Here is a 19780-nt window from a genome sequence, read left to right on the forward strand (position 1 = left end):
ATAGCCTCCTATGTGGAGACGACCCAGGGCTAAAAAACATTGGAATGATAAATATGATAAAAACATTGGGATAATGAACATCAATTGTAAACATAATTAAAATATAATTAAATTGTTCGAATGATAAACATGATAAAAACATTAGGATAATGAACATCGATTGTAAACATAATTAAAATATGTAAAAATTAGAATATTAAAATATTTCAATATTTGAAACTCTCCATCAGTAATAGTAATGCAAAGTGGCAGGTGAAGAGGGGGGTGCATGGTTATATTAACAGAAGTACTTGAAATCACAATTACAATAAGACCTATCTCTTTCAAATGCCTACATATACTCTATGTGGGGGTGTACCTAATCTATGCTAGTATGAAAATTTTTGGGGGCGCTGGTACCCACAATACTAGGAGCTACAGACACAAGCTTGAGCGCTGTCAGATTTTAACAGATCTTTGTCATATATGGACTGAATACCTGATATATATATCTAGACTGAATAAACCAAGGCATGTTAAATTCAGGACATGCATTTTCAGTGCTTGCTATGTACTACAGTTCTGTATAACAACATTATTGCTTAGATAAAATCAAACAGGCTTTTACTAGTTGTCTGCCTCATTTCACTATTATATTAGCTAATGGATTTTAGCACCATGTATCATGATTTAAATGTCAAAATTCTAAAAATGTTTTCCATGCAGATATGTGCGCCTAATTTAGGAAATTGCTAGAGATTGTGGAAAATTAAAGGGACATAAAATCCAAAATTAAAATTGATTCAGGATGCATTTTACAACAACTTTCCAATTTATGTCTGCTATCTAATTTGCTTTGTTCTCTTGATATGATTTGTTGAAAGCTTAGCTAGATGAACTCAAGAACAGCAAGGCACTACTGGGAGCTAGCTGTTGATTGGTGGATGCATATAAATGGCTCTTGTCATTGGCTCACCCAATGTGTTCCGCTAGCTCCTTTAACAAAAGGGTGCAAAGAGAATGAAGCAAATGTGATAATACAAGTTAAATGTAAAGTTGTATAAAACTGTACCTTTTATCTGGATTATGAAAGAAAATGTAGGGTTTTATGTTAGAAATTGCTGTTAACTAAAAAGGACTATGACTCTAAATTAGTGTTAATCTTAAAAATATTAGGGCTTGTTGAAATCAGTGCAGTTGCATGTCAGCTTTCTGTGTGCCACTTAAGGCAAGCATACTAGGGCTTGTCACCCTTGTTAAAGGGACATTAAACACCCCAAGATATTAATATAAATTGTTTCATTACATGTAGTAAAACAACTTTACAATATACTTTCATTATTTATTTTATTCTCCTTTCCTGTAATTTAATTCTGAATATTGTGGGCTTTCCCATTCATGTTAAACATGGAAGTGCAGACACAGCTATATTCCACACAGTCATTGTTTCCACACTCTAGTAAGTCATTTATAACTATTCCTAATTGGCTTCAGTAGGAAAGGTAACCTAAGAAGTTACAATATGGCGACGCTCACTGCTTTTGGGCATTAATTTTATTTTTTCAGTATTTAAACAACTAAAAAAAATAATTGAAAATACATTTACAAAATTATTCTCAGGCTTTGAGATGAATACTTCATTCTAGCAATGATTTATATAGTGTTTAATGTCCCTTTAAAAGAAATAGTAAATATAATGATAAATACCTTTAGGTTTCAGTTGAAAGGGGCATAAAACAGAGACATTTTCTATTATGGAAAAAGCAGCAAATAACTGTATGAAAATTATTGTTTTGTTCAAAAAGGGTTCAATTAAAGCAGATTGTTTCATTTTGAAACAGGAAGTACTTGTTTGTGCATGCCTGAACTCTAGAGACTGATTGCTCATTAGATGATAAGGAAAATATAAAAAAAATGCACAATAAGCTATAGTATGGACACGTAAACATTTTTTTTTAGATAAATACATACACAAAAGTGACTTAAAGGGACATGAAGCCCTTCTTTCTCGATTGAAGACAGAACATGTCATTTTCAACAACTTTCTAATTTACTTCTATTATCAAATTCCATTCATTCTCTTTGTATCTTTTGTTGAAAAGCAGGGAGGAAAGCTCAGGAGTGTGCACTTGTCTGTAGTACTATATGGCAGCAGTTTTGCAAGAACGTTATCCATTTGCAAAAAAGCACCAAATGGAAAACCAATTTCCTGCCTTGCAGTGCACAAGACAGCTACCTAGGTATCTCTTCCACAAAGAATACCATAGGAACAAAGCAAATTTGGCGATAGAGGTAAATTGGAAACTTTTTTTAAAATGTAATGCTCTGTCTGAATCACAAAAGAAAATGTTTGGGATTCATATCCCTTTTAAAGGGACAGAAAAGTAAAAAAATTAAACCTTAAAGGGACACTGAACCCAAATTTTTTTCATTTGTGATTCAGATAGAGCATGCAATTTTAAGCAACTTTCTAATTTACTCCTATTATTAAATTTTCTTCATTCTCTTGGTATTTTTATTTGAAATGCAAAAATGTAAGTTTAGATGCCGGCCTATTTTTGGTGAACAACCTGGGTTGTTCTTGCTGATTGGTGGATAAATTCATCCACCAATAAAAAAGTGCTGTCCACAGTTTTGAACAAAAAAAAAGCTTAGATGCCTTTTTCAAATAAAGATAGCAAGAGAATGAAGAAATATTGATAAAAGGAGTAAATTAGAAAGTTGCTTAAAATTGCATGCTCTGTCTGAATCACAAAATAAAAATTTTGGGTTCAGTGTCCCTTTAAAGGGACATTAAACACTAAATGCATGCTAGATAGAATGATGCATTCAAAGAAAAGATTAGTCCATGACTAACATGTAGATGTATTTTTTAAAGTTTCATTAGTTGTTTAAAAAGTGACAAAATAAGTGTAAAGTTTTAGGCCTAGATTTGGAGTTCGGCGGTAGCCGTCAAAACCAGCGTTAGAGGCTCCTAACGCTGGTTTTGGCCGCCCGCTGGTATTTGGAGTCAGTGATTAAAGGGTCTAACGCTCACTTTTCAGCCGCGACTTTTCCATACCGCAGATCCCCCTACGCCATTTTCGTAGCCTATCTTTTCAATGGGATCTTTCTAACGCTGGTATTTAGAGTCGTTTCTGAAGTGAGCGTTAGAGCTCTAACGACAAGATTCCAGCCGCCTGAAAATAGCAGGAGTTAAGAGCTTTCTGGCTAACGCCGGTTCATAAAGCTCTTAACTACTGTACCCTAAAGTACACTAACACCCATAAACTACCTATGTACCCCTAAACCGAGCTCCCCCCACATCGCCGCCACTCGATTTAAATTTTTAACCCCTAATCTGCCGACCGCCACCTACGTTATACTTATGTACCCCTAATCTGCTGCCCCTAACCCCGCCGACCCCTGTATTACATTTATTAACCCCTAACTTGCCCCCCACAACGTCGCCGCCAGCTACTTAAAATAATTAACCCCTAATCTTCCGACCGCAAATCGCCGCCACCTACGTTATCCCTATGTACCCCTAATCTGCTGCCCTAACATCGCCGACCCCTATATTATATTTATTAACCCCTAATCTGCCCCCCTCAACGTCGCCGACACCTGCCTACACTTATTAACCCCTAATCTGCCGAGCGGACCTGAGCGCTACTATAATAAATGTATTAACCCCTAATCCGCCTCACTAACCCTATCATAAATAGTATTAACCCCTAATCTGCCCTCCCTAACATCGCCGACACCTAACTTCAATTATTAACCCCTAATCTGCCGACCGGAGCTCACCGCTATTCTAATAAATGTATTAACCCCTAAAGCTAAGTCTAACCCTAACACTAACACCCCCCTAAGTTAAATATAATTTTTATCTAACGAAATAAATTAACTCTTATTAAATAAATTATTCCTATTTAAAGCTAAATACTTACCTGTAAAATAAATCATAATATAGCTACAATATAAATTATAATTATATTATAGCTATTTTAGGATTAATATTTATTTTACAGGCAACTTTGTTATTATTTTAACCAGGTAACTATTAAATAGTTAAGAACTATTTAATAGCTATTGTACCTGGTTAAAATAATAACAAATTTACCTGTAAAATAAATCCTAACCTAAGTTATAATTAAACCTAACACTACACTATCAATAAAATAATTAAATAAACTACCTACAATTACCTACAATTAACCTAACACTACACTATCAATAAATTAATTAAACACAATTCCTACAAATAAATACAATTAAATAAACTAGCTAAAGTACAAAAAATAAAAAAGAACTAAGTTACAGAAAATAAAAAAATATTTACAAACATAAGAAAAATATTACAACAATTTTAAACTAATTACACCTACTCTAAGCCCCCTAATAAAATAACAAAGCCCCCCAAAATAAAAAATTCCCTACCCTATTCTAAATTAAAAAAGTTACAAGCTCTTTTACCTTACCAGCCCTGAACAGGGCCCTTTGCGGGGCATGCCCCAAGAATTTCAGCTCTTTTGCCTGTAAAAAAAACATACAATACCCCCCCCCAACATTACAACCCACCACCCACATACCCCTAATCTAACCCAAACCCCCCTTAAATAAACCTAACACTAATCCCCTGAAGATCTTCCTACCTTGTCTTCACCATCCAGGTATCACCGATCCGTCCTGGCTCCAAGATCTTCATCCAACCCAAGCGGGGGTTGGCGATCCATAATCCGGTCCAGAAGAGGCTCCAAAGTCTTCCTCCTATCCGGCAAGAAGAGGACATCCGGACCGGCAAACATCTTCTCCAAGCGGCATCTTCGATCTTCTTCCATCCGGAGCGAAGCGGCAGGATCCTGAAGACCTCCAGCGCGGAACATCCATCCGGACCGACGACTGAACGACGAATGACTGTTCCTTTAAGGGACGTCATCCAAGATGGCGTCCCTCGAATTCCGATTGGCTGATAGGATTCTATCAGCCAATCGGAATTAAGGTAGGAATTTTCTGATTGGCTGATGGAATCAGCCAATCAGAATCAAGTTCAATCCGATTGGCTGATCCAATCAGCCAATCAGATTGAGCTCGCATTCTATTGGCTGATCGGAACAGCCAATAGAATGCGAGCTCAATCTGATTGGCTGATTGGATCAGCCAATCGGATTGAACTTGATTCTGATTGGCTGATTCCATCAGCCAATCAGAAAATTCCTACCTTAATTCCGATTGGCTGATAGAATCCTATCAGCCAATCGGAATTCGAGGGACGCCATCTTGGATGACGTCCCTTAAAGGAACAGTCATTCGTCGTTCAGTCGTCGGTCCGGATGGATGTTCCGCGCTGGAGGTCTTCAGGATCCTGCCGCTTCGCTCCGGATGGAAGAAGATCGAAGATGCCGCTTGGAGAAGATGTTTGCCGGTCCGGATGTCCTCTTCTTGCCGGATAGGAGGAAGACTTTGGAGCCTCTTCTGGACCGGATTATGGATCGCCAACCCCCGCTTGGGTTGGATGAAGATCTTGGAGCCAGGACGGATCGGTGATACCTGGATGGTGAAGACAAGGTAGGAAGATCTTCAGGGGCTTAGTGTTAGGTTTATTTAAGGGGGGTTTGGGTTAGATTAGGGGTATGTGGGTGGTGGGTTGTAATGTTGGGGGGGGTATTGTATGTTTTTTTTTACAGGCAAAAGAGCTGAAATTCTTGGGGCATGCCCCGCAAAGGGCCCTGTTCAGGGCTGGTAAGGTAAAAGAGCTTGTAACTTTTTTAATTTAGAATAGGGTAGGGAATTTTTTATTTTGGGGGGCTTTGTTATTTTATTAGGGGGCTTAGAGTAGGTGTAATTAGTTTAAAATTGTTGTAATATTTTTCTTATGTTTGTAAATATTTTTTTATTTTCTGTAACTTAGTTCTTTTTTATTTTTTGTACTTTAGCTAGTTTATTTAATTGTATTTATTTGTAGGAATTGTGTTTAATTAATTTATTGATAGTGTAGTGTTAGGTTAATTGTAGGTAATTGTAGGTAGTTTATTTAATTATTGTATTGATAGGGTAGTGTTAGGTTTAATTATAACTTAGGTTAGGATTTATTTTACAGGTAAATTTGTTATTATTTTAACTAGGTAACTATTAAATAGTTCTTAACTATTTAATAGCTATTGTACCTGGTTAAAATAATTACAAAGTTGCCTGTAAAATAAATATTAATCCTAAAATAGCTATAATATAATTATAATTTATATTGTAGCTATATTAGGATTTATTTTACAGGTAAGTATTTAGCTTTAAATAGGAATAAGTTATTTAATAAGAGTTAATTTATTTCGTTAGATAAATATTATATTTAACTTAGGGGGGTGTTAGTGTTAGGGTTAGACTTAGCTTTAGGGGTTAATCCATTTATTAGAATAGCGGTGAGCTCCGATCGGAAGATTAGGGGTTAATAATTGAAGTTAGGTGTCGGCGATGTTAGGGAGGGCAGATTAGGGGTTAATACTATTTATGATAGGGTTAGTGAGGCGGGTTAGGGGTTCATAACTTTATTATAGTAGCGCTCAGGTCCGCTCGGCAGATTAGGGGTTAATAAGTGTAGGCAGGTGTCGGCGACGTTGAGGGGGGCAGATTAGGGGTTAATAAATATAATATAGGGGTCGGCGATGTTAGGGCAGCAGATTAGGGGTACATAGGGATAACGTAGGTGGCGGCGGTTTACGGAGCGGCAGATTAGGGGTTAAAAAAAATATGCAGGGGTCAGCGATAGCGGGGGCGGTAGAATAGGGGTTAATAAGTGTAAGGTTAGGGGTGTTTAGACTCGGGGTACATGTTAGAGTGTTAGGTGCAGACGTAGGAAGTGTTTCCCCATAGGAAACAATGGGGCTGCGTTAGGAGCTGAACGCTGCTTTTTTGCAGGTGTTAGGTTTTTTTCCAGCTCAAACAGCCCCATTGTTTCCTATGGGAGAATCGTGCACGAGCACGTTTTTGAGGCCGGCCGCGTCCGTAAGCAACTCTGGTATCGAGAGTTGCATTTGCGGAAAAAATGCTCTACGCTCCTTTTTTGGAGCCTAACGCAGCATTTGATTAAACTCTCGATACCAGAGTTAAATTTATGGTGCGGCCAGAAAAAAGCCCGCGGAGCGTTAACAGCCCTTTTACCGCCGAACTCCAAATCTAGGCCTTAGTGTCTATAAAACACTGGGAGCTGCCATGTTGTAACTTGTGTTACTTTCTCTGCTGTGGCCAATTAGGGTCAGTTATAAATAGGTCACTAGAGTGTGCAGCCAATGGTTGTGCTGGATTTAACAGTGTTCTGCACTTCCATTTCTAACAGGAACTGAAAAGCTCACAGTTTCAGAATGGAATTACAGGCAAAGAGGACAAAATAAATAATGAAATTATATTGCAGAGTTGCTTTATTATATACAATTTATCATTTTATATTACCATCTCAAAGTGTTTAATGTCCCTTTAATGATTTGGATGCCATTTGCAATTTTAAGCAAATTTCCAGTTGATTTATAGTGTTAAATTGGTTTCATTATTTTTGTTTCCTTTGTTGAAGAATAAAAATAGAGAGGCTCATAAGAGCTCAGGAGTGTGCTTGTATCCTAAGCACAGTATGGAGTCTGCAGCAGGGTATAACAGGGTACAGCAGGGTATAACACTGTTCAAACATTGGGGCTGATTGCAATCCTTTAGACAAACTTATGATTATGAGCAGAAAAACAACATTAAATGGGTATTTTTAAAGATAAATCATTTGATAAGTGTTTCTAAAGAATTGAGATCGGCCCTGCTTCCATAGAAAACTAAAGACATGTGCACACTCCTAAGTTCCTATGAACCTACCTAATATATGTTTATTCTTCAACAAGGGCTGCCAAGAGTGCTAATTATATAGATGTTTTAAATGACATGCTCTATCTGAATCATGAACGTTTAATTGTGACTTCACTGTCCCTTTAAATTTCTCTTTAACAAAAGTTGGCCTAATGGCCTTTGCTACATAGAATTATTGTTTTCTCCTTAGCGCTGTAATTACTAAAATGAAATGCATTGGCACATATATGGTCAATTAGAGATTTAGAAAACTCTGTTTAGTATGAACAGGAAATCCTCATTATAGTTTCTTTTATTTTATCTTCCTCTGTTTTTGTCATTGTTCATTCGATTTTAGAAACTTACTGATGTTATAGTGAACATTAAACAATTATTTTTGTCTTCCCAGGCACTAATGAAATGGAACTGAACAACAGTTTTTTACAGAACAGACAATATATTCCACATTATGAACGCGACATGGATCCTTTTGAATCAAAACTCTCCCAGGGAGCTGACATTGTTGCCGGGATATATTTATTAATTATTGGTAAGATGCAGCAAAATGCTTTTTTTTTGTTTGAGTGATGAATTGAAATTTAAGTTTGTTTCCATGGCAATTAATAAAAAGGACAGTAACATCATATGCACCACGCTAATTTATTTTCCATTGATGAAATTATTATACTAAGATAGGCTATAGAATGAAGAACGTCACCATACCTACCTCCCACAAGCAGCAACACTGGGGAAGTCAGGGAGGGCACAATTTTAGTGGTCTTGTGTTAATCTAGTCATTGTGTGGGCGAGAATTGGTCATGCTCTGGGTGGGGTTTGAGGTGTAAAAGGTCTCTGGTTTTACTTTGTCAAACTGGTGCATTTTTAGTGAAAATCAAAAGGGAAGGAGAACAGCACACCTGTTTGTGGGGCACGGAGTAAGATTTGCCAAATCTTGTCAATCCAAATAGTCACACATCCAAAGCACTCCAGCCACCAGAAGAAATCTTTGTTTAAAAGACCTTTATTTTCATTAGTTGGGTCCAAAAGTTTACAGGAACAACGTTTCGAACCTACAATAGGCTCTTAGTCATGTATGCATTTTTAGTGAAGACAGCAGGAGGGACTGTAAAGCGGAGCTGCAAAATCATTACTGTTCTGCAAAATGTGGGAAGGTTACACTTTATTACTATAAATCAAAGCTCCCGTCTTGTTATTTGCCGACAGAGACTACCGTAACAAGTTTGTAAGCAATATGTGGTAACCAGGTCTATACTATCTCTATGGTGATAAAATGTATTCAGGCATGTCTCCTACTCACTGCAATCTCTGATTAGCTCTAACTGGCAATAACATACAAAATGTACACAAGTCATTTGTAAATTGTAAAGATTAATGGTGTGATGGCTCCCATAGGTAGCTTGGAACTTTGCTGAAAAAAAAAAGTTGTAGCCCTAGGATAAAAAATGGGTTCAAGGGACATTGTAATCATCTTTTTTCAAATTCTTTATGTGTCACTATGATACAAATTTCAGTCACACCTGTGCGATACTGGTTTTCCTTTGAAATTGTTATATGAAATAGATATATGATAGTTGTATCTATTTAATCTTTTTTGGTTTTTATAAAAACAGCATTTTCTGCATGGAAATGACGTGGCTATCTTCAATTAATGGTAGAATTTTAGTTCTCACTCAAATGTAGAAAAGCTAGAACTTTTCTACTCTAAGTACTTAAGGAAAATTTGAAGTGGAATCTCTAAACCTTTCATTCAAATTTTGCTGTTGGTGCTTAATAACATGTGTCTGAGTAAGTAGAGTCAGTGTTTTTTAGGCTTCTTCTTGGGGTGTGGGAGGACAGTGTTAATGTTTTGAATTTCTGTTTAGCTAGTACATTAACAAAATTAATTGTAATTAAAACTCATATGGACCGTGTACAGGTTTATACCCCTTAATATGTTGCCGTTGCCAATAACCTATTATACCAGCTACATAGTATTAAATGTATTGGGCATTGCTCCAACAGTTTTATTATTTAGTTTTTTTGTAGGTTTGCTTATTAAAACCATGACTCGTAATGGAGATTTTAGTGCCTAAGTATTTGTTTTGTGTATATATAAAGAGGTAAGATAGGCAGACCTGTTCTTCCTGCAGGCTCATCCCATTTGAGTGGTCATGTTCTTGAGTAAAAATTGGTGGTGGAGGAAAAAATGGTGGTGGTTTCAATGAGCAGAACTAGCATGTTTGAACCCAAAAACAAACACAGAGGAACTGATGTAATAAGTCATTGGGAACACATACAGTACAATACTGTGTCCCTTTACTGAGGTCTATCTCCATTCATTAGAATTCTCCTGCAAAGTACCTTGTGTGGCTTTTACCAAGGTTTACAAAGGTTCAAAGTGATTTTAATCCATTTAATCCATTTGAAAACCTTGCAATAACCCACTTATCAGAACCCCTGTAAATTACTTTCTGGCACAATAGCACTCTCTATACATTGCAGGGGGCAATTCAACACTGATTATGAATAAAAAATAAAAAAAAACAAATGAGCTGCACAGCAATTATAATGAATGGGGGCAGTATCAGCCATCCACAAAATATGTTTGTCATTGAATATTTATCTCATTTGAGTCTTATGAGATAAAGACGTCTTCATTAGGTTGGATCAGACTAGCCGTGTATATAAAATGGCTTGTATAAAATACATAGATATGAAGCTGGCAATGATTCTCTTGGTATCTTCTTGAGTATATTTCTTTGGTTTGTATGTGTTATGGAACAAATATTTCTAGTTATTAATTATTCCCTAGCAACCTTTTCTTTGTTGTTGTTTATTTGTTTAATTAGTGTGTGATTGTCAACAGATTCCAACAAGACAGAGACAAAACATACAGAAACATGATGAAACAAGGGTGGGTCCATAAAGAGTGGTAGAAAGTAATAGACAAACATAGGTATATGATACATAGATAGATACATAGATAGATATAGACAGACAGACATACAGAAAAACAGAACTATATATTAGATAGATAGATAGATTAGATGATAGATAGATAGATAGATAGATAGATAGATAGATAGATAGATAGATAGATAGATAGATTATAGATAGATACAGACATAGATAGATAGATAGGTAGATGATAGATATATTAGATAGATTAGATATAGTAGATAGATAGATAGATAGATAGATAGATAGATAGATAGATAGATAGATAGATACAGACATAGACAGATACATAGATAGATAGATAGATAGATAGATAGATAGATAGATAGATAGATAGATAGATAGATAGATAGATAGATAGATAGATAGATAGATAGATAGATCATATGGTAAGTCTCTGTGGGAATTTTAAAGGAATGTATTTCCATTCTTAACACAAATTATAAAAATATTCTGCTTACACTACAGTACAGTGAACAAGAGCAAGCCTTCCTTGATGTTAAGGTAAGGTTACAAAGGGGTATCCTAGTTACAGAAAACTATCGGAAACAGACTGCAACAGTCTGTTACTGGCCTCTAGTCACCACCCTGTCCATCTAAAGAAAGCAATTCCAAAGGGACAGTTCCTGAGGTTGCGCAGGAACTGTTTCTCTAGGGAAAAATATGAAAGAGAGGAGAGGGACTACTCAAAAAGGAATGTTAACTGAGCAAGAAACATAGGAAGACGTTCCAACAGAGATACCCTGCTATTTCCTAAAATAAAAGAGCCAACCTCCAAAATTCCCCTAATTACTAATTTCAATTGCCTTTGGAATGGCTTAAAAGATGTATTAAAAAAGAACTGGAATGTACTTCTAAGTGATGAAAATGTGGCCTGGGAAGTAGGGGAATACCCTAGCATTACAGCGAGGAGAGCCCCAAGTTTGCGGGACAAATTGGTTTGGAGCCAATAAATATCAAATCTTTCAGAAAGAAATTGGCTGGCAAACCACAAAGTCGTAGGCAATTTCCCCTGTGGAAAATGTGTGGCCTGCAAATTTATGGTAAAAACAAAAGAATTTGGAACGAACGATGGAAAGTTGTATACATTGAAACATTTTGTAAACTGTAACACAGAAGGGGTGGTCTACCTTCTCTCATGTTCTTGCCCCGGCTTCTACGTTGGGAAAACAAGAAGAGCCATAAAAGACAGAGTTACTGAACATCTTGATGATGTTAAGTATAAAGTCCAGACTAGCAGTGTAGCAAAACACTTTGAACTATTTAATTCAAGTAATCCTGACTCTCTGCGATTTATAGGCATAGATAGGGGAATTACAAATGGTAGAGGGGGTGACAATGACAAGGACCTTCTAAGGAAAGAATGTAGATGGATATCCACCCTTTATACCATGTTCCCTAATGGCATGAATGAGAAACTGCATATGGCATGCTTTCTGTGATTATAAATGTGAATCTCTTCCTGACATTAGACACTTACTTGTCTCTTTCCTGCATAGATGTGCTGTGATTTGTAAATAATCTATTTATGTGTAAACTAACCACGTACTATGCCTATGATAAGGCTTGATGTTATTTTTAAATATTGAAACATGAGATGATGTCTCTCTGCCTGCACAAATCAGGCACAATGATGTATAGCAAGATGTGTATACTTTCACCCATCGATAGGGGCAGACTGAGCGTGATGCATAAAAAGGAGCACTCTGACTACCAAGTATATGCCCTGATGAAGCCCCGTCCTACCAATAGACGAGGGGGTGAAACTCGCATTGGCATTGGCTGACCGACTCATGTGACGTGAGTACCTGTCTCTAGTGTGTGCAGCTAAACTTTAGTTTGGAGCGGTCTTGAAAAAATCTAATGAACGAATGCACAACGCTGACTACCATGTCTCCAAACACATGCCAGCAAGTGAACCTAAAAAGCCGTGAGTGACAAAAGGAAGGTGCAGTATATACCTCAAAAAGACTTTGACTGTTACGTATGAAAATACTTTGCCACTACTACCGGAATGGCTCTGGCTTTCCTTGCTATGCGACTTTTCTGCTGATGACTTTAATGCCTACAGACTGTTGAGATTTTTTCCTTTAATCTTGGTACCTTGCTGTTGCATACTGTATGAAACACATACTTTGGACAGACTGGTCCTGACTTCTCCGCTTCTGAACTGAACTTAAATCCCTATTCTCTTTACCTGCCCAGGATATACCTCCCTGATTTGCTCTGGGGGGTTCTGTGTGCAGCAAGGTTGTAGTTGGTCAGGAAACTATTCTATGCAACTTCAAATAACATTTCTGCATGCAGTTACACTGGCGCCTTGTGCTTACTTTGACCATTCAGAGTTTTAATATGAATGTTTTGTCTTATATGTTTACCTAGGATTGTATTGTTGCACATGCAGGTTCATTTTAAAACATGATTTTCCTGCAGTCTTTTGAAGGAGACAGTGGATCTCTTCTTGAACTATTTTGATACTAATAAATGAAATTTTGTTAATATATTTTCTTGAGCTGTCTGACCATTTGTCTAAAAGAGTGCTGATTTCCCTGTCTTTTGATTGAAATGGTAATATGTAAATCATGTCTCCCCTCTCTCTTTTGCAAAATTGTATATAAAGTTTTTAAGAGTCTGCACCAAAAGCCTAACAGGGACTATAGGGTATATGCGAATATCTAATGTATACCTTTTTCTATACACCTCTGACACTAGCAATTGCTTCCCATTGTGCTATCTTTCTTGAAAGATACACTTTCCCTTTCTACTATTTGGAGTACTGTACATTATTGTCAGCTTATCATTTTACATAGATAAGAAGAATTGACTGTCCTCAGCGCGGCATTACTTGCATAGGCAAAGGCAAAGGATGTGGGAGGAAAACAGGAGTACAAAGCTGCAAACAGAGTATTCACAAATAATTCACTGTAATCAATATGGTGCAGACTTTCTGAGAAGGCCGATGTCAGAGGTGACATAGCACACAAGTGAGATACATATACACATCATCACTTCATTCTGATAATCACCATCCTGGGAATGCTGTTACCATTTTATTTAAAGAATTATGCCCATTGGGAAGAATAAAGAAAAGAATAGGTAAACACCATTTCCTAAAAATGGGCGTCATAATGGGGGTGTATTACTAGAACACACAAACTTAGATTACATTTTTATTTTACTGTCTCAAAAAGGGTTAATAAATCACTATTGTGAGTGTTGTACTGACTCAAAATTGGTTAAACCACTGCTCAATGTATTTGCATTACTGCACTAATAAACAGTTAAATCTTCTTTGTTTGCACTAAGTTCATAGACTGAAGTATCTTCAATGAAAATTCCACTGTATCTGGTAAACACAAGCCTAGAAATCCCACTTAACGCTAATAAAAAGAAGAAAAAAAAGATTTCAGAAAATATCTGTTATGATTGTTAGTCTTGTAGAATGTTACAAAGCAATAACAACTTGAGTCCTTATGTTGATGGCTTCATTGTCTGACTATCCATTATAAATGGCATCAGCTTTTGTAACAGGCTGGAATTCCTTTTACACATATTTATCAAGGCCAATGACTATTTTTTATATATATATATATAGTAATCCTTTCAAACTCTTTTCCTTGTATGAAAACAAGCCTGATCAATGGAATACATTTAATGAATACAATGAAATGAAATACAAGGTTTTTTTTTGTGAATGCTTTATTGCAACCTAGTTAGTAATTGAAGATATCACTTAATTATGCAGTTTGTATCTAAGGGGTTATTTTAACATTTGAGGGCATTTAATGTGTATATTTTTTTATTGATGTTCTTGTGCTGTAAATGCACTATTGTTATGCTTGTTGGGCATTTACACCAGTAGAACTGTAGGGGATGTAATTCTGTCCCTCTGAACAGTTATAAGTCTTGATACTATCATAACAAACATATTTAACATAGAAACAAAATATTAAAATACAGTATGTGCATGATTGCATATTTAAGCACCAGTTAAACATTTTAAAAACATCTTAATGAAAATGTATCAGTCTCAGAAAATACCATTGTACAATAATGGATAAAATAATGATGTATCTAAGCAAAATTAGCAGTAGGTAGATAATATATTTGTTTTAAAAAGATAATGTATTTATGCTTCCAGAACCTTATTAAGAATGACTTACATTTAGTATGTCTATATATGTAAATATATATATATATATATATATATATATATATATATATATATAAATAATCATTATTATTTAAATGTATTCTTTGTATCAAAAAGGGAAATTTAAGCAGTAACCAATCATATTGTAGAGCAGAGAATATTGCACTTTCCATTCACACAATGAATTAACCCAGTTACAGGTGGCAGGAGTAGCCCTCATTAGTTGGGAAACTGAAAACAAAGTAATGCTTAATGATAACTTGATTGATTCAATTGGTTAGTTAGAGAACATATCACACATGTCTAACTGCTGACAGTCTGCTGTTTATTTTTTACTCACCCTGTATCAATAGAATGTTACTATGGTGGCACTTTGTCAGTCAGTGGCTTGTCCCTTTTTACATTGATTCAGTTGCATTAAATAACAATTACTGCAGCTTAATGTCCAACACCCAAGCGATGGTTGCCAGCTGTGCTAATTAGCATACATTTGCATAAATCATTATGCGGCACAATTGAGAAACTCAATCATAGGACTGACTTTAAATGATCATATATATAAAATAACATTCTCACACACTTTAAATATGTTTCACCATAAAAGTGCATTTATAAAATAAAAAATAAAAAATGAGTGCTCTGTTAAAACCACCTGAAAACTATTTTTCAAATGGATTTTAAATTGATTGAAATTATTTGAATTTTAAACCTAGTAAACGTTTGTTAGACACTTTGCGTGCTAAAAGTTAAAGGGAAATATAATGTAAATTGATTTCCTCATAACATGTTTAAAGGGATATCAAACCCAAAAAATGTCTTTTGTGATTCGAACAGAGCATACCATATTTGTAAAACAATTTACTTCTATAATCAATTTGGCTTCGTTCCCATGTTTACTCTCTGTTTTAACGATACCTAGGTCAGTGTCTGGATCGCTCCTGAGCTTACGTCCCTGCTATAAACAGAGGGACATTTGATAATAGAAGTAAACTAGAAAGTCGTGTAAAATTGCATGCTCTCTTTGAGTCCTGAAAGAAAAAAATTGGTTTTATGTCCTTTTCATTATGCACAGTAAAAACTACTTTGAAATTTACTTTCATTATTAATTTTGACCTCTATAATTATAGTCTGAAAATTGTGGTTTTTCCAATTCCAGTGAGAGTGCATACTCCAGACTTCGGATTCTTGACTCTGCTACATTCTACAGAGTGATTGTTTAAACAGTGCAGGAGCTCATTTATATCTGTCCCAAATTGGTTACAGCAGAAAAAATAAGATAAATATAATCAGATATTTTTCTCAAAGGTATGTGACTGGAATGCAAAACAATGCAAATTTTGCTAACAAAATTACAGTTTTAAATGCATTTAAAATATTTATGTTGTATGGAGATCTTTTGCAATAAGGTGTTTAAAAACTTTTATATAACAAATAGCTTATGCATAAGGGACGTGGCTGTAACTATTACAATTTTTAAATACTTTCCAGTTTTGTTGTCAAATTTTTCTTTTTTCTCTCAATCTTCTTGGTTGAAGCTCAATTCCTTTACATAACAGCATATTGAGGTAGGTTTGAGAATGTGCACTGTCATGTATATATACAGTTCTGGAAAAAAATAAAAGACCACTGCAAGATTATAAGTTTCTCTGGTTTTACTATTTATAGATATGTGTTTGATTAAAATGAACATTTTTGTTTTGTTCTATAAACTACTGACAACATTTTTCCTAAATTCCAAAAACAAATGTTTATTATATTATATTGTATATACAACTGCTGGGGTCATCACTATCCTCTTGCAATAGGAACTACTGAATAGCACAAACAGTGCAAGTAGCATCACAAAAATAATTAGAAAACAAAAAATAACTATTGACCATGCCAAAAGAGTTAAAAAGAAAAGTTTTAAGTGAAGTCAATAAGGGTTCAATTTACTGACGAGTAATACAGTGAGCAGGTTGCTTCCATCCTTAACATTTCAAAGTTGGTGGTTCATAAGAACAAGGTCAAGCAACAGACATTGGGAACAACAAAGCTACAGACCAGCAGAGGGTGAAAATGACTCTCCACTGCCTGGGATGACTGCCAACTCATTTGAATGTAAACCAACAACCATAGAATTACATCAAATGACCTACAAAAGGAATGGCAAAGGGCAGCTTGGGTGAAGCATACAACGAGGACGGTTCCAAACAGGCTTTTTGGGGCAGGGCTGAAGTCATGCAAAGCTATAAAAAAAGACCTTCAACAATGAGAAGCAAAGAAGAGCCATGCTGGTTTGCAAAAGACCATAAGGATTGGACCATAGAGGACTGGAGTAAGTATCTGGTCATCTAATGGTTAGATAGAGACCTAGAGAGGCATACAAGCCACAGTGTCTCACACTCGCTGTGAAATGTGGTAAAGGATTGGTGATGATCTGGGGGTGCTTCAGCAAGGCTGGAATCAGACAGATGTATCTTTGTGAAGGATGCATAAATCAAGCACCATGCAAGGTTGTCCTGGAAGAAAACCTGCTTCCTTCTGCTCTGACAATATTCCCCAACTCTGAGGATTATTTTTTCCAGTAGGATAATGCTCCATGCCAAACAACTAAGTCAATCAAGGTGTGGATGGAAAACCACCAGATAAAGACCCAGTCATGGCCAGCCCAATCTCCAGACCTGAACCCCTGCCTTGAAAATCTCTGGAATGTGATGAAGATGGATGGTCACAAGCCATCAAACAAATCCGAGCTGCTTGAAGTTTTGCATAAAATCACACATAAGCTATGTGAAAGACTGTTTTTTCATGATTCAGATAGAGCATACATTTTAAACAACCTTCCACTGTACTTTTATTATCAATTTTATTGAAAATCAGGAAGGTAAGCTCAGGAGCATGTGCATACCTGAAGGACTATATGGTAGCAGTTTTGCAAGAATGTTAGACATTAGCAAGAGAACTAGATGGCAGCACTATTTCCTGTCCTGTAGTGTTCCAGACATGTGCACACTACCTATCTAGATATCTATTCAACAAAGAATAACATAAGAATGAAGCAAATTTCATAATAGAAGTAAATTGGAAACTTTTTTAAAATTGTATTCTCTATTTGAATCATGAAAAAAAAAATGGAATTCATATCCATTTAAAAAGGATTTGAACTTGTTTTCTTTGTGTTCAAAGTCTGAAAACACTGCCTTTTTTGTTATTTTGACCACTGAAAACACTGCCTTTTTTGTTATTTTGACCACTGAAAACACTGCCTTTTTTTGTTATTTTGACCACTGAAAACACTGCCTTTTTTTGTTATTTTGACCACTGAAAACACTGCCTTTTTTTGTTATTTTGACCACTGAAAACACTGCCTTTTTTGTTATTTTGACCACTGAAAACACTGCCTTTTTTGTTATTTTGACCACTGAAAACACTGCCTTTTTTGTTATTTTGACCAGTTGTCATTAAAATAATATAAAATAGAATAATATAATATAATATATAATAAATGCTCTAAATGACAATATTTTTATTTGGAATTTAGGAGAAATGTTGTTAGTAGTTTACAGAATAAAACACAAATATATTTATTTTACTCACATACCTATAAATAATAAAACCAGAGAAACTGATCATTTGCAGTGGACTCTTAATTTTTTCCAGAGCTATATATAAATATTCCTGTTCATTCCAGAGAATGTGCTTCTCTTCTCTATGAAAAGCATTATTGGGTTAAAAGAAGTGGCACTTAGGTGGTGAATCACCATAGAACAAACTAACAAGTTATTGAGTTAGTGTTCGTTCCTGAGAGAGCACTTCTCTTTCTATGTGTATTTAGTCTCCCTAAGGGAAAAGGGGTAACCAGATGTGGACTCCTTGCCCAATGTACTTAGAGGAATATGGCTGCACCTCACTGATGAGGCACAATGAAGGACAAAATGATCGTCTGAGGTTTACATGTTCTATGTTCAGAGAGGGACTGTCTGTTATTTCTGAGCTGGACTAACCTTGTTGGGCTGAAGCAGATTGATATATTTCAGGAAAATTCTTCTCTATAAAAAGCATTATTTGGCTACAAGAGGCTGTACCCAGGTGGTGAATCACCATAGAACAAGCTAACAAGTTATTGCGTTTGTGTTAGTTCCCGAGAGTGTGCTTCTCTTTCTGTATGTATATATATATATATTTAAATCTGAGATGTTGGATATCTAATTTGCATATCTTATCCAGAATCCTCTTGGGCATTGGTAACAGTATAAATGGAGTTTTCCTGGGTAAAAGCAAGCAGGGATACTTGCCTAGATGTGCTAATTTTCTATGCAACAATTTTTATGTATTTACTTTTGTGACATGGAGGATTTTAATCTCAGACTTTTATCTCCACCTTAATTTTAATATTTATATATATATATATATATATATATATATATATATATATATATATATATATATATATATATATATATATATATATATATATATATATATATATATAATTGTATTTTAATTTTATTTATTTTTTTACATATACATAAACCAGGAGCTCACATTTATGTATCCTTGGTTAGTTTTACCTTAAATATAATATTTCTGGTCATGTTATATATACAGTAGATGCAAGACACCAACACAATAATGATTACAATTGGTTGGTAGACTCAACAAATTAAAAGGACTAATCTCTGAAGAAGCACCATGTCACATACAAAATGAGCAAAATGAATAATTTTTTTTCTGCTAATAGAAAGATACACTGATGTGGGCTGTAATTACTCTCTCTCTATAATACAACTCTAGATTTGCCTGATTTTTTTAAGCATTAACAAAGGCATCAAATATAAATAACTATAACTAACGTGATTGGAGACTCCTTGAAGAAAATACACACTATGCGCCCTCATAAGCACACAG

General features: G+C 35.4%; 1 protein-coding gene across 1 annotated transcript in view; it reads left to right on the forward strand.

The window, feature by feature from the left end:
* OPN5 (opsin 5) overlaps positions 1–19780 on the forward strand; it is a 373243-nt gene that overhangs the window by 213902 nt on the left and 139561 nt on the right. The window contains exon 2 of the mRNA XM_053709616.1: positions 8189–8329. Coding sequence (XP_053565591.1) covers positions 8200–8329 — 130 coding nt within the window. The 5' untranslated portion in view covers positions 8189–8199. The remainder of the gene's footprint in view (positions 1–8188; positions 8330–19780) is intronic.

The sequence above is a fragment of the Bombina bombina genome, chromosome 4 (genome assembly GCF_027579735.1).
Source record: "Bombina bombina isolate aBomBom1 chromosome 4, aBomBom1.pri, whole genome shotgun sequence".
Lineage (NCBI taxonomy): Eukaryota > Metazoa > Chordata > Amphibia > Anura > Bombinatoridae > Bombina > Bombina bombina.